This window comes from Peromyscus leucopus, chromosome 10 (assembly GCF_004664715.2).
Source record: "Peromyscus leucopus breed LL Stock chromosome 10, UCI_PerLeu_2.1, whole genome shotgun sequence".
Taxonomy (NCBI): domain Eukaryota; kingdom Metazoa; phylum Chordata; class Mammalia; order Rodentia; family Cricetidae; genus Peromyscus; species Peromyscus leucopus.
The window spans coordinates 72,704,343-72,720,574 of record NC_051071.1 but is presented as its reverse complement, the minus strand read 5'-3'; the positions used below and the strand labels follow the sequence as shown (position 1 = coordinate 72,720,574).

The window sequence follows — 16,232 nt, the reverse complement described above, 5'->3', positions numbered from 1 at the left end:
ACATGGGAAACTTAAGGACTACAGCAGAACCCCTTCCCCTTACAGGCGAAAAAGTACAAGAGTCCATATTCCAGCAGGTAAAAAGGTTTTATATTAAAGAGATATGTGGTGGAGAACTAAAAAAAAGACTTAGAGAGGGTCTGCAGCATTCAAATTGGCTAAGTGGGTCACGAGAACCAAAAAAGTAGAAGTGCATAATAAACTAGATAAGATGAAGGACACAGCTGCAACCGCAAAGTCTACACAAGTCTAGGGACTGTACTAAGTTTAGAAATCACAGACTGCTCTTTGGGTCATAAAGTTCTTGTGGGTGAAGGGATATGTCTCGCACCGATTAATAATTGTGTGCTTGCTGTTTTTTTTTTAAAGATGATGTAATTGAATTATTGCCAAGCTCTTGTTGTTCCTTGTATGACTTGATAGTTTTCTTTTCTGTATATAAACTACTGATTTGCAGAAGTAAAATTGCAGCAGATTCAAACACTTCTGAGTGTGTTGTCTGTCTGTCATTCACCGAATCCTTGCCTTCCTGACTACCCAAGCCCTGGATCCCTTATGGTCGTGGTACCCCCGATGGGCCAGTCCGTGGCACTGGGCAGTTATGTAGAGCTTGAACAATAAAGTGTTTTTTAAAATATGTGTGTGTGTATAGAGTGTGCATGGGAGTTTGATTACATGTGTGTGTACATATGTGTGTAGGTACATGTGCATGCTTGTGTGTGTAAAGGTCCAGTTATTAATATTAGATGTCATTTTAATCATTGTTTATATTATTTATTGAAATATAGTCTCTTGGTGAATTCAGAGTTTGTCAATATCACTAATATAGATATATAGAAAACTTGCCAGGTTTCAGGTAGGTTCTGCCAATCTGAACTCCAGCACGTATTCTTACTGGACAAGCACATTATCCACTGAGCTGTTTCCTTATCCTTGAACAGCACTTTCTTGAATGATCTGTAAGTCACTGAATACATTGCGGAGGTATGAACTCTAGATTAAAATACAATTTACCAGCTGGGCGGTGGTGCACACGCCTTTAATCCCAGCACTCGAGAGGCAGAGTCAGGCGGATCTCTGTGAGTTGAAGGCCAGCCTGGTCTACAAAGTGAGTTCCAGGACAGGCACCAAAACTACAGAGAAACCCTGTCTTGAAAAACCAAAATAATAATAATAATAATAATAATAATAATAATAATAATAGTAATAATAATACAACTTACCAGGACCTAGGAGATATATCAAAGGCAGTTTTAAGAGGCCATTTTATAACTGTTAATGCTAATGACAACAAGGTAATAAAATAAACTCAATGACGGCCCTCACAGTCTCAGAAAAAGAAGAACAGTCCATACAAGTAGATGCAAAGAAATATTGTGAATCAGGGTGAAAATAATGAAATACAGACTAAAACAATACAAAGAATTAATGAAGCAAAGAGCCAATTCTTTGAAAAAAATAACAAAGATTGACAAAACCTAAGCCAAACAAGAGAAAAAAATCTAAATTGATAAAAATCAAAGATTGTTGGGTGTGGTGGTGTACAATTTTAATTCCAACACTTGGGAGGCAGAGGCAGGCAGATCTCTGTAAGTTCAAGGCCTGACTGGTCTATATGGTGAGTTCCAGGATAGCCAGAACTATACAATGAAACCATGTCTAAATAGATAAATTAACTGATTAAAGATGAAAAAAGGGATATTAAAACAAAGGCCAATGATTCCAGGGGCCATTAAAGAAAACACAGTCTAAGATGGTGGAAAATCTAGAAGAAATATTTACATTCCTAGACACATATGACCTACCAAACTTAAATCAATATGATAATTAAGAACTTACATAGTTAGTGCATGAACAACAGAATTCTGTCATGGCCTCCAACAAAGAAAAGCCCAGGACCAGAGATGAATTCATTGTCAAAGTTTACCAGACCCTTAAAGGAAAACTAACACTAAGGCTCCTCTACTACTACTAACAATAAAAGAAGGAAGATTACCAAGTTCATTCTATGAAGCTAAGATTTTCCTTATATTATCCAGGCTATAAAGGCAAAAGAAAGAATAAAAGAGATGCAAACAGAAAAGGGAGAAGTACAGTTAACTCTATTTGCAAATGTCATAATATTATACTAATACTACATCAGAAAGCACTTAGATCTGATAAGCAATTCAGACAAAGCAGCATAACACGTAATCAATATACAACAATCAGTGCATCAGTAATGAACTGGCCAAGAAAGACATCAGGGGAAAAGTTTCTATTCACAATAGCTTCAACCCGAGCCAGGCCTGGTGGCATATGCCTTTAATCCTAGCACTTGGAAAGTAGTTGAGGCTAGCCTTGTCTACAAAGCAATAGCCAAGACAGCCAGGGAAGCCCTATATTAAAAAAAGAGAGAGAGAGGAAGGAAGGAAGGAAGGAAGGAAGGAAGGGAGGGAGGGAGGGAGGGAGGGAGGGAGGGAGGGAGGGAGAGAGAGAAGAAAAATATTTGTAACACAGCTCTCAAAATAATAAATAAAAATGCATTAAATTTATGAAAAAAATGTTCAACACTCAGAGTTATAGGGAAAATACAGATTTGGCTTCACACAGTAAATTGTAGATTCATGACTTTACCACTGTACTCATACACATGCTACATTTGATTGATGTTTCTGACAGTTTTACCCTCTGAATGATTTTATGAGGCTACCATCAATTATGCATTACTTCTCCCCAGAGAAATCAGTGATACAGGTGTCAATACATAATATGCCTTATGTGTGGAATAAAGCATAAACTGTGTGATGAAAAAAAAATCTCACTTGGAATTAATAAGTAATCTTTCTAACACAAATAATTATGTTTCCTTGTGGATAAAAATATAATAACTGAAAGTATCAGCTGAACTAATAAAAATAATAATGATGGTAATTATAAAAGTTATTTATGAAGCAGACCTCCCATGTAATAAATCTGGAAGAAGTGTTGTTCTTAATACTGTATCTTGAAGAAGAATCACCTGAGGTTCAGGAAAGCCAAATAACACATCTAAGATCACAGAGCAAAGTTTAGATCTAAAATCAGTTTTGGAATTCTAAACCTGCATACTAGACTTTTATAAAATTAATTGTTGGTTATTAACTTAATTGTTCACATATAAATCCAATTCTTATTTCCTAAGCTCAGTTTTCAATCTAACAAACATTAAATCCAATTTACTTAATGCAATAATTGTCAAACTCTTGGGCTAGCAAGATGGCTCAGCAGGCAAAGGCATTTGCCATTAAGCCTGACGACTTGATATGTATTCAAATAAATGGTAGAAAAAATTACTCTTGAAAACAGTCTTCTAACCTCCAAATATCCATGGCACTTACTCATTCACAGACATGTATACACAATACAGATAGATAGATAGATAGATAGATAGATAGATAGATAGATAGATAGATAGATGATAGATAGATAGATAGATAGATAGATAGATAGATAGATAGATAGACAGACAGATAAATTCAGTGGTTCTCATGCTCTCAGTAGTTCCCACACGATGGGAGTGATCGTGTTCTGACAATCTGATCTTCAAGGCTTATTACCCATTCTCATTCCCTATTACTGACAAAAACATACTGACTTTATTTGAAATTAGAGCCTTAGAGTCATGGCATGGGTCAGTTTCATGTATCTAATTAGTTTCTCTAGGCCCTTCTATGTGGCTCTCTATCTTTATACTAAATGGACATAGTGTAAACCTGCTTTCAAAGTATTTGTGTTTATACCCATAGAATAGTGCAGTCCTCCAACTTCATTGGAGAAGCCTCTGTTGGCTGTAAACAAAGCAGACACGCATAACTAGTCAAAGAGCTATTGCATTCTCAGTGGAAACAGGACATGTGTATCACCCCAACTCCCAAGGTCTAGGGAACATTACAAAGAGGGGCAGAAAAAAAATCTCTAAAACTTATCATAATGTATTGATTGGTTTGTTATTTTTATTTTATGTATATGAATTTTACTTACATATATATATATATATATATATATATATATATATATATATATATATGAGCCAAGTGGTTTCCTCAGGCCTGGAGAGACCAGAAGAGAGCATCTGAAACCCTACAACTGGAGTTATAGATGGATGTGAGTCATTTTTCTGGTGGTTGTTTTGGGAAATGCATCCAGGACACCTACAAGAGTAATATCACTGAGCCCTTTCTCCAACCCCTGGAAGAAGGTTTTAACTACTCACTAAGTGGACTTTCAATAATAACTTTGATTTTTATTGTAGAACGAAAAGGTATTTGAAGTGAAGGAGTCACTGCTGTATTACTGATCAGGTAATAAGTTCTCTGGTTTGGATTAAATCTGAGTGTAATAAAGAATTCAAATGTGGGGGGAAAAAAACCCAAAGAGGGCAGAAGAGTTGCAAAGCGTAGACAGTGGGGGAAAGTGCTGTACAACAGTCTTCCAGATGTGTGTGCCCACAGCAACCACGGACACACAGCAGCTGTGATCGTCTACAAAAGGACTGCATAGAAAACCAAAGCCAAAACAAAGCAGACAAAGGAAATAAGACAGACAGACGGACAGATCTGACAAGAGGGAGATGAGGGGCGGCAGGAGGAGAATCAGGGGGTGGGGAGTTAATAGGATTACAGTTACATCGCATGCAAGTGGGAAACTGTCAAAAGTTAATTAAAAGCTGAAAAGGTCATTTTAAAAACTACTTCATTTTAAAAGAATGTATTGTATAAGCAGTACAATAACAATGTCAAGGAATTAAAAACTTATTTAGGGCCAGCAGGATGCCTCAGGAGGTAAAAGCACTTGCTGCCAAGCCTAATGACCTGAGATAAATTCCTTAGACCCATATAGTGGAAGGAACAACTCACAAGTTGTTCTCTGAATGAAACATACACATACACACACACACACACACACACACACACACACACACACACACACACACACACAAACACAGATGGAGGGAGGCAGGAAGAGAAAGAGAGAAACATAATGATTTTTTTAAAAACTTTTTTAAAGATCAGTAACACTACAAACAATAAATAAATAACCATATATAACAATTTTCACTTTCATATATATTTTAAGTATTATGAATAATGAAAAGATAAAGCAAAATTTTATTCTGCCTTAACCATTTTTATATTTTATGTCTACAGTCTTTCTGTATTTATCAAAAAGATATTTTCTTTTTGCTTCATTATTTGTAAACTTATTCCCTGACAATTTCATACATGTATATAATATATTCAGTCCCTTATACCTTCTCACGCCCTTCCCACTCCTCCTTCCCCCAGAGTCGACTTCCCATGTTCAGCTATCTCAGAAGGTGTTTTCATGTGCTTTATGTATTTCTACACTATAGTAATAGAAAAGTTGGGTTTTAACTACTTAATTTGAATCCAATAGTCTGCAAATAGGTTGATTTTAATGGCATTTTTAAGGTGGATGATAATGTCATAAAAAAGAATAAAGAAAAATATTTTCCAAATTCAGAAATACTCCAATTTCTATCATCCCAATTGTTTAAATTGATTTTTAAAACACTTCTACATAAAGTTTTGTGATTTTAAGAGCTTAGAATTACAATCTCCACGTAAAATCTTTTTATAACATTCTTCTACTATAGAATCTTACAAGTGTAACCCAATGTTTTTCCTTGAATTCCTCTACATAATTCATTGGCTGACTCCCACCAATAACAATAGGATTAGATTTTGCATCTGTGTTCATGGAGCGATTTGTGTGTGTTCCATCTCATGTTTATATTCATGTTTTCTAACTGCCACACTATCTCACTGCCTTCATCAGGCATCTAAGCCTTCAGCATGAGATTAAAAGCATCTAAGAGCTTTTTGCATATGACTTAATGCATAGTTCCCCAAGTTGTGTGATATGTATCGATGAGGGAATGAAGTGTCATCCCTGAGCATCTTTGATTTCCAACACCATTCTAGGCCAATAATTCAAGAAGCTTTTCATGTTGTCCCTGGTCCAATGCACCCCAAGCCCACGTTCATTGTGTAGTAGAACACTAGGAGTTTGATAGAGTTTACAAGCTTCAGATAGGTGGTAAGCCTCAAAGGATAAACACGATTTATAGAGACAAATGAGAATGCCAAGAAAAGCACATATACAGAAGTAGTGTCTGTGGTGATGAATTAAATAAAATTAAGGTATAAATTTTTACTTGGTGCTGATAGATCTCTCATCAGGATCCTATCAGCAAATGAAATGCATACTGCCACTATGATTCTATTATTATTATCATTATTATTATTATTATTATTATTATTATTATTATTATTATTGATTTATCATGCTATCTCTGATTATCATTCCCTAGACATGTTTTGAGAAAAAGAAAGGTAGTACAGGCATCATGAGGCTAACCCTCTTTTAAAATGACTGCTGGTTGGTGTGAGTGGAGCATACCTGTAATCTAAGCACTCGTAAGGATTGCAAGTTCAGAGCCTGCCTAGGCCATATGGTGAGATGCTGCCTAAGATGAAAGAAAGAGGGAAAAAAAGACTATTAAACCAGGAGATCTTTTCTCCAACAGCACTAAAAACTAGAACTTTCCTTACACCCTTGCTGTGTCCCTAGCCTCTAGCAAATTCAATTTCATCCACATAATTGAAGATTAAGATGTGTCCTATCTCGCCTCTACACCAGTATCAAAATTGGCTGCAAGAAGCCAGAATGCTGGCCAAAACATGAGAAATTGCTGGTTAAACCCATATATCTTTTAATTAAAAATCAACACCCTGTAGATTTCAGAGTATCAAACATTCTTTACAAAGCACTAGAATTAAAGCAGCAGTAAAAATTTCAGGAGGGAATTCATGGAAGGATGATACATGCTTGCAAGAGAGTTATGGGTTGGAAAACATTCAGATCCTAATGGAAGGTTAGAGCTTCAAGAGCCATTGGCTGTTCACAGAGAACAAAAGAGAAATCGCCAGAAGTTTTAGAAGTGTGGTCTGAGCAAGGAGTGGGAGGAGCTAGAAGTGTCTCTCTGTGCAGGACACACAAACCTACCCTTCTCAGGCCAGTCAGTCCTGCTACTTCCGTAGTCAACACAACTTAATTCTAAATTTTGCCCCCACTGGGGTGATACGACTACTTATTATTTATGGATTGGCATACACACAGCTCATGGTTTACTAATGTTTTAAAATTAATTAGTAAATGTTTGGAAAGCACTTTGAAGATGAAAAGTTGTGTAAGTGCTAAGAATTATCATTAGGCCATTATCATAAAACACATAAAAGCCATAGATTCTTGTAAGCTAAATACGTGGAAGGATGACTGTGCCACGCAGCACTCAAGCGGAAGATGGCAAGGGGGCAGCCTCGGCGGAGCGAAGAGCCGTGGACATCCCTGCAGAACAGGTGTGTGGAAGGGCGGGGGGAGGGGGTGCGGGGGGCGGCAGCAGGAGGGTTCGCTACAGTTCAGAAAGATACTGTGGAAAGGATTAAAGCAGCTAGCTACTTTACCTGCATTCTCAGGTTCTTAAAAACGAGCAGTTCCACGACAACCGGCCAAAAAAAAAAAAAAAAAAGTTCCTCCCACCTTTTATGGAAATAGTACCAATACAAATTCAAACCGAAGGAAAAATGATTTAGTGGAAAAGTTTTCACCATTAGAGCTTACTCTACATTTCCTGAGAAACCTTTCAATTGTCAGCAAGGTGTTCTTGTGGGACAACTGAAACTTGGAGATTTGGAGTAGGCATATCTTTAGAAGACAATTTCACTATGAATTCATAAAAGACATATATATACATATATATATATATATATACATACATACATATATAATATGTGTTTATTTTTCTGGTAGTGTGAGGTGATGGAGATGTTTCCTGTTTTATTTACTATGTTATTCTCCCTGCTTGGAAGTGGTAAAACAAAATGGAGGTCTTATTTTTTTAATTATTGGAATACTACAGCACTTCATCACCCTATATTTTTAGCGGCATGTTTTTACATTTAGTTTGGAAGTAAAGGCACAACCAAAAGGAGAAGATTTTTATTCTTGATGTTAGCAATGGTGTGCTTGGTCTGGAAGACTAAGAAATGTGCTGACCTACTATTTTAAAGGAGACAGATGGACCAGAGGTTTTAGATTTGCATTTTAATTTTTAAGCTAATCAGATAAACATGAAAATAAGTGTTTCCATACACATTATTCTTTCCAGCACTCTCACAAAATGCAGGCATTGATAAACTCATTGGGAACTATATTTTTTTAAAAAATGACACAATCTGGGCAAAAAATCTAGATTCTGGGTGACCAGGAAATGTTGGGATGTTGCAACTTCTTAGTATACAGCATTAATAATTCTGCTTTTCACATTCACATCAATACTTAGCTTATTTAACTGTTAGAGAAATATTGAAATATTTTCCATAAAATTAAGTTACTGCCAATACTTACTTAACAAAACTTATAAAACTTCAGATCCTAAGTAGTGTATTCTACCTCCTGAGATCAACTTAATCAACCTCTTATATTCCATAAATATTATATGCGCTATACTGTGAAGGCAGATTCTAGTTTTATCTCAAGAAATTAATAATTTTAGATCCAGGCTAAAGTTAGAAATCCTTGTATGCCCTTTATAAACACAATAAATTACATCACTAATCATAGCAGTATTGCACCCGAATGATTCTAATATGTAATTTGTTAGTAAAACACTTGTGGAAAATGAACATGTGTTGATAAAATCAAATCAAGTGTTTCTGTCTTTTACATCAACTCCTAACCAAGACACTATTTCTCTTTAATGTTGGGCAGTTCGCTTTCCAAACAACATTTCATCTAATAATAAGAGTTTAGAAAAGTAGAATCCATATGGCTGATGCTGTGTATAAGAATTTTCTAGAGAAAAGAAGAATAACCAAGTGGGACTTTTCCTCTTGAGTTTAGGGATGTGCTGCTCCACAATGAAACCAAGAAAGCCTTTGGAAATAGGAAGGCTTTCTGGGCTGTGAGGGAAGCCCTAATCCTCAACTCGCCTAAGTTATGAGGTTAGCCATAAGGCAGCTCCTCTGCACTCCCCCATAGAGAAAGATCACTATAAAGGTCATCTCCCCTCTTTAAAATTAGAAACATAGGATGGGTGGCTTGCAAATTCCCTCCCAGCTCCCCACCAGGAAGTTTCTCCCTCCAGGAGAGGGAGAAACTCCAGTCATGTGTTGATTCTCTACCACACAAACTCTTGTATCCAAGAATCACTCCTGTGTAGCTTTGCAGGAACCAGAAGCTAAAGCAGTAAACAGTTTATAAGTATCTATAAATTAATAAATTATTATGAAACTGTCAGCATTCGTTTTTTATTCATAGAAGCAGAATTCTATATGGTTCCATCTATCATAAGGACACAAATTGAGAAGGGTTGAAAAATAGAGCCCAACTATTTGCCACATCAAAATTGTCATTTGTAACATTTTCACTGGAACTTATTCCGTAGCAAGCTGTGTGCGTAAAAATAAAATATGTGTGCATTTACTGGTAAAGTATGGAGGGAAATGTCTAGAGCACACATTCATGTGTAGGATTAACTTAACACGATTTACCATATTGTTGAGTCAATTACTTCACCCCCAATTTTAAACACTATCCTAGATTCAATATGTGAGCTGATCAGACTGGAGGAAACATAATTTCAGTCTAAGTCAGACGAATCTCTTGAACACAAGATTTCAAGGCTAACCTGGAAAAAGGGGAGGGGAAGGGACATTACATATCTGGAGTAATTTCATTTTCTTCTTCCAACCCAAAGTGTTCCTAAGCATCGTATGGAAACACTGAGAAACACTAATTTAGACAATGTACTTTTTAATAATGAGAATCTTATCTAAAGTAAAATGAAACTTATGAAAATGTCATTGATGTTGGAACCCTAGCTGACACTGTTTCTTTAGGAAAAACTATCCTTCAAGGAATCAGTGCCAAGTAACTAAAAAGTAGGCTTCCTAACAGATATTTGACTTTGTTATCAAATAAAAATAAAAATAATATAGGCACTAATATAGGTGATTCAAAGTCACCAATATTTCATATAGTCACTAAAATGTGACTTTTTGGAATGTATTTATTCTTCTTGATCTTAGAAATTTTCTAAAGACATTCACATAAGTATGTACGTGTGTAACACACATACATATATGGGTAGTATATAGACTACATAAAATATAAAGCATAAAATATATAATATGAAATATAAAACAAAATATGAGTTTGTGTTAATATAAAATAAAATATTGATATTTATGCAGTATTATTTCAACTCATAATGTTAATACAAATTGAAATATATACATAAAACATACATATAATGGGTTAAAATTGTACCCTCCAATTCATACATTAATATTATGGCCCCTGATATCTCATTACATGAAGGCATTTAGGAAAAACTTAAATGGAGTGATTTATTAAGCTGAGGTTGTTGGATAGACTCTAACACACTATGGCTCTGTTTATAAGAGGAGAGGTCAGGACATGAGAACAAACTGTAGTGTGAAGTGACAAGGGGAAGACCCTTCACCAACAAGTTTGGCCTCAGGAGTTTGTGGATCCGCCAGAATAGTATTCTCAGGTTTTCACCTTTCATAAGCAAGAATGCAACTTCCCGCACTCCCATGTCTAGTCTGTGGAACTTATGGCAGTCCTGCAAGCTGAGAGCAAGATAGAACACACAGAACAAGTTAATTTTGTAAAGTGGTTAACAAATACGGGTACAATAAATTCTTCATTTAATTTCTAAAGACACTTCTTCCACATTTGTGAAAAATGAAATAGCATTTACAGTGCGAATCATGAATGCATTAAAATCCAATTGCTTCCCAATTTGTAAATCATGAGTTTCTTATAATAACTTCCAAAGGACAGAGGAAAGCTCAAGAGGCAAAGGTTCCGCTGTGCAAGCATGGGGACCTGAGTTGAGAGGCCCAGGCCCCACGTAAAAGGCCAAGGTCAGGGGCACAGTGCCTATCATCACAGTGCGGGTGAGCCAAAGACAGGCAGATCTTGGGGGTCTGACTGGATTCATCAGGGTTGGATGAACGACTCAAAGACTGAGGTGGAACTGACTGAAAAGACAGTTGCCTTTCTAAGACTGTGACTTTGAATTGGATGACTCGCTGGGCTTTGCAGAGAAATGTGACATGTTTCTATAAGTTTAGAATCCTATCCCAGGGAACCAAGACTCTCACTAACTTATGAGGTTTCTAAAATTGCATGTCATTAAAATAAATTTGGATTTGCTCATTAAAAAGGTGGAGAGAGAAAGAAAGACACACAGCATTGATCTTTGACCTGTGCACACCCACCCACAGACATCTGCACCCCAGCACACACACACACACACACACACACACACACACACACACACACACACACACACAGATTTTTTAAATGAATTAAAATTTTGTATGTTCTTCTATACTGTCCATCTATTGCTCCCAAGGTGTGCTTAATGCCTAAAATTTACAACTCCATGATTTGTAAATAATAATGAAAAGTTCTGCAGCTTAATGTAAAACAACAGCTCTCCAAAACTTACATAGTGTATGATTTATTCTATAATGTTCTTGCAATACAAAAACCTAGGAAGGAAAAACAGAATGGTGATTTCTGGGGTTTAAAGAGGGTGAGAGAACAGGAGTTGGAGGAACTACATATTTAAAAGGAAACATGAGGGGCCTCTATGAACAGAAATGCTTATTATCTTGGCTCCATTAATGTCAATGTCCAGGTTGTGATATTATAGTAAAGATTACTGTCAAGGAAAATTAATTAAAGGATATGAGGAATTTATATTATTTCTTATAGTTACACAAAAGCTTGTAATCACTTCAAGGTAGAACATTGATTTTTAAACGTTCTATAAATAAATACAGAAACATATCTAGGGAAAGCATCCTATAAAATAATTTGACCAGGAACTACAACAGAGCCATGTCAGAAAGGAAAAAAAAAGTAGAATTTGGAAACTATTCCAGGTTTAAAAAGTTGAAACATACGACAACCCAACACAATGTAGGAATTTTGATTTCTGTTCAGCTCAAACAAAAAAATGTGTAAAAGACATTTTGATGATGGTAAATGTGATCTTGGTATTAATGGATATTAAGAAATTAATGGTAGCTTCACTAGGTGTATCACTGATGACAGAAAAATAATCTTAATTTTTAGATGAAACATAAATTACGTAGATATATTCATTGTAACTACTTGAAAAAGCTACATGAAAACATGAAGTAAGTATTATAGTAAAACGTTAATAGTTCTTAAGTTTATGAAATAGGAATGTGGCCATCTGTTCAACTAGTGTCTTTTTTTGTTTGTTTGTTTTGTTTTTTTGTTTTTCGAGACAGGGTTTCTCTGTGTAGCTTTGCACCTTTCCTGGAGCTCACTTGGTAGCCCAGGCTGGCCTCGAACTCACAGAGATCCGCCTGCCTCTGCCTCCCGAGTGCTGGTATTAAAGGCGTGCGCCACCACCGCCTGGCTTTTTTTTTTTTTCAACTAGTGTCTTTTTATGAGTATTCAAGGTTAATTTTGAAGTCATTATTCTATTTCCTCCCCTGGGTATAGAGCCTTTTCTATGCTCTTCCTTTCAGCAAACTCTTTGAAGTAAAGATCAGTGGTCAAGTCTCTATTTCTTCTAATTCCATTGTCTTTTAAACTCAGTGCTATTCCCAAAGCTTCCTATCAAAATCACCTGTGATTCCCATCCTCCTACCATGTCTGAGCCACCTTTGAGCACAGCGTAGCTTGTTCCTTGTACTTGATTCTCTTCCACTGACCTCAAGGATCCACTTTGTCTGCCTTTCCCATCCCTCACTTCAGCATCTATCATTTTCCAGGTCTTCTTTCTCTCTAACATTCTAACAAAAAGAAAAAAAAAACTACACAAGTGATCCTATCTTGGTCTTCTCTACCTGCCGTGACTCCCTTGGTATTGACCTCCACTACCAGACTCTAATCTATGTGCTCAGGGATGACAAACTGATATGACCAACTCACACTCTTTTTCCAAATTTCACACTTGCATATCTGACCCACACTGACTCATGAATACCTGCCGAACAACCCTAAAAACAATACTGTTGCATAAAAAGTCTTTCATCTTACATGAGGACAATACCATCTTTTATGTGGTCCTGCTAAATACCAAAAAACATCCTCAATTCCTCTTACAATCCATCTTTTCATCATGATATCTCTATCAGCATTATACTTATAATATATATACAAAATCCAACCCCTTTGTTCCACCTCTATTTCCCCAGTCTCAGCCAACACCATCTTCTTTTTCAGTCACCGTAATATTTTCTGCCCTGTCCCTCTCCTACTTGCCCACTGCAGTTTCTTATTCACAGCATCCAGAGGTGTCCCATTAAGACATTAGGCCAAGTCATCATAATCCACCACTAAAAGCTGCTCAATGCTGACATTTTGCTGAGAAAAGTCAAAATCATTATCACAAAGCTCAGGAAATCTGAGCCTTAATGCCTCTCAACCATACTTTCCCACTACACTCCCATCATCCACTGCTCCAGCCACACCACCTGACATGCCAAGCTTGTCCTTATCCCTGGGCTGTCCTTGAGTCATTGTCTTTGTTTGAAGTTTTTCAGATGTCAGTATGTCAGTATGCCAAACTCCCATACGTGTGTTAACTATGCTCATACTTTACCTGCCAGGGTCTACCCTGACCATCTACTTAATGGCAGTTTATCTCTCCTGCAGCTAACACAAGCCCAGTATCTGATCTTTCCCAGTCCTACTTTTCCTATAGCACTTAATACCTTGTAGGCAGTTATAGATTGGACTTATTTATTTATGTATGTCTTTTCTAACTCTACTTGGTGGTTTGTAAGCTCCATAAGGACAGAGGTGACTGTTCCTACATTAGTGCCTGGCAGAGAAAACCAAATACAAATACTCTTTGAAGGAATAAATGAATATTGATTTAGTATTACCATTAGCGATTATAGGTACTTAAAAATAAGTACTTTATCCACTAATTTTACACTGTTTCCAAACTCATCAGTCTACTGAATACACATCATTAATGTAAAATAACACACTTTTATGCTTAAACCTTAAATTTTATGCTTAAACCTGAATGTATTTCCAAGATTCCAAATCAAGCTTACTGACACCTCCCTGTCCTTTTCCTCAGAACACAGTCCAAAACAAAAATAAAGCTCACAAGATGTGGAAAGATTACCCTAATCATCTTAATGACGGTGGTTGCTGCAGTGGTAATTGGACTCATTGCCTATTTTGTCGCCTGTGGTAAGTACACATTATGTTTATCTTTACAATCATATGCATTGACTCTACACTGGGAAAACTAGGAAATCTGAAGACAGAAAGGAAACATAACTTTTTGTTTGTTTCTTTGTTATGCATTTTTTACCCTTGTGGTCATTAGCATTGATTACACTAACATTTAAGACTTTATTAAGGGATAACTAATGTGTAAAAAATTGTACATGTAACATACTTTTATGAGTTTTCACATATGAGTCATGGGACTATCATTACAATTAAGATAGTAAATATTCACCCCAGAAGTTTGTCCTCAGACTTTGTCCTCAAGTGACTTTTAGCTCAGTGCATTCTAAAACTAGAGACATGGTATTCTTTTGTTTTGTTTTGTTTTTGGAAAGATTTGGGGATTGAGACTACATTAATGAAAAAAGTAGACACAGTCTCTATTTGTTGAATTTAGTAGCTCCAGAAGGAGATAATCAATGAGCTAACAAATAAATATGAAAGCTAAAGACCTGAGATTTTTTTACTACAGACAAGATTTCCTACTCCAAAGCCTGTATTTCCTCTGTACAATATTTTCTACTCATAAAATTCTTCCTTAAATGTAGATTCTTCTCCAATATTCAACTGTCAAGAAAAATATGTGTATAATTTTTCAATATATTTTATACATAAAATAGGAAAAATTATAAGGTCACTGAGTTTTTTTAAGTAGAGTATTGTGCCAAGTTTTCTGTGTCTTCTTCTGCTCATTTTTGGGCATGATTTTTATCATTAAAAATACTTATTGTACATATTGATGTACAGTGTAATAATTTGGTAAATGTACATAATGTTTAATAATCAAGGCAACTACCATGTCCATCTCCTTAAATTATATCATTTCTTTGTGTTTATAATTTTTTTCTTCTAGTTCTTTATAATCACAAAATGTACTCATTTTAATGACCATAGGACACTAGAACTTATTTCTTCCATCTGACTGTACTTAGGCATTTGCCATCTGACATCTCCCTCTCTCAGCACTTCTTAGTTACCACTGTTCTATTCTCCGATCTTATATAATCAATTTTTATAGCTTTCACATATGAGTGAGAAAAAACATCTACATTTGTACATGAGGAAAAATTTATAAGTAATGTAGGCGATAAGGACCAATCCCTGGCACTTAGCTGGCTTTGGGCAACCTGTTCCCCATGCTGGATTACCTCACTCAAGCCTTGATGCAGGGGAGGAGCTAGGTCCTACTTCAACTTAATGTGCCATGCTTTGTTCAAGCCCATGGGAGTCTTACCCCTTTCTGAATGGACATGGAGGAGGACTGGATGGGAAGGGGGGTAGATGGAAGTAGGGGAGGGGAAACTGTGGTCAATATGTAGAATAAATGAAATAAAAGTTAAATTAAAAATCCAGAAATAGTAATGTAAGCTGAATCATGAACCAAAAGGGTGTATATAAGAATATATATCAATTTATTAATGAGTACTATAGGAATACAGACTCATGGGTACAGAATAAGGTAGATCCAGTTGCAGAGTCCTTCTGCTTTGTCCGGGAAAAATGGCAATGCCCCTTCATGCTGTCTGACTCAGTCTCCACAACCCAGAAGAGAGCATGACCCCCGACCTCTCTTCACTTTTAAGAGGTAGGCAGACAAGAAGCACTTCCTCTATCAGGCCAAGTAGCCCAAGGTCATAGGTGAAGCAAATACCCTTTCCCTTTTTGTCTAAACAAAAAGGTTCTAGACCTAATACAAAATTATATACAATAAGAATGTTAATCAAGTATTGTCCAGGAGAAAGAAAGGGTAATAATATAAACAAAAATAGAAATACAGCCAACAAGAACGACATCAAACAAGAAACACATACTAGATGTCCAGAATATTGGTAAATGACAAAATACAGAGATTACACCAAAAG

General features: G+C 36.1%; 1 protein-coding gene across 1 annotated transcript in view; it reads left to right on the top strand.

Annotated features, from left to right (window-relative positions):
• Window positions 1-7,347: 7,347 nt before the first annotated feature.
• LOC114709051 (transmembrane protease serine 11C) overlaps window positions 7,348-16,232 on the top strand; it is a 53,694-nt gene continuing 44,809 nt past the window's right edge. Inside the window, exons 1-2 of the mRNA XM_028892717.1 lie at window positions 7,348-7,403; window positions 14,213-14,328. Coding sequence (XP_028748550.1) covers window positions 7,348-7,403; window positions 14,213-14,328 — 172 coding nt within the window. The remainder of the gene's footprint in view (window positions 7,404-14,212; window positions 14,329-16,232) is intronic.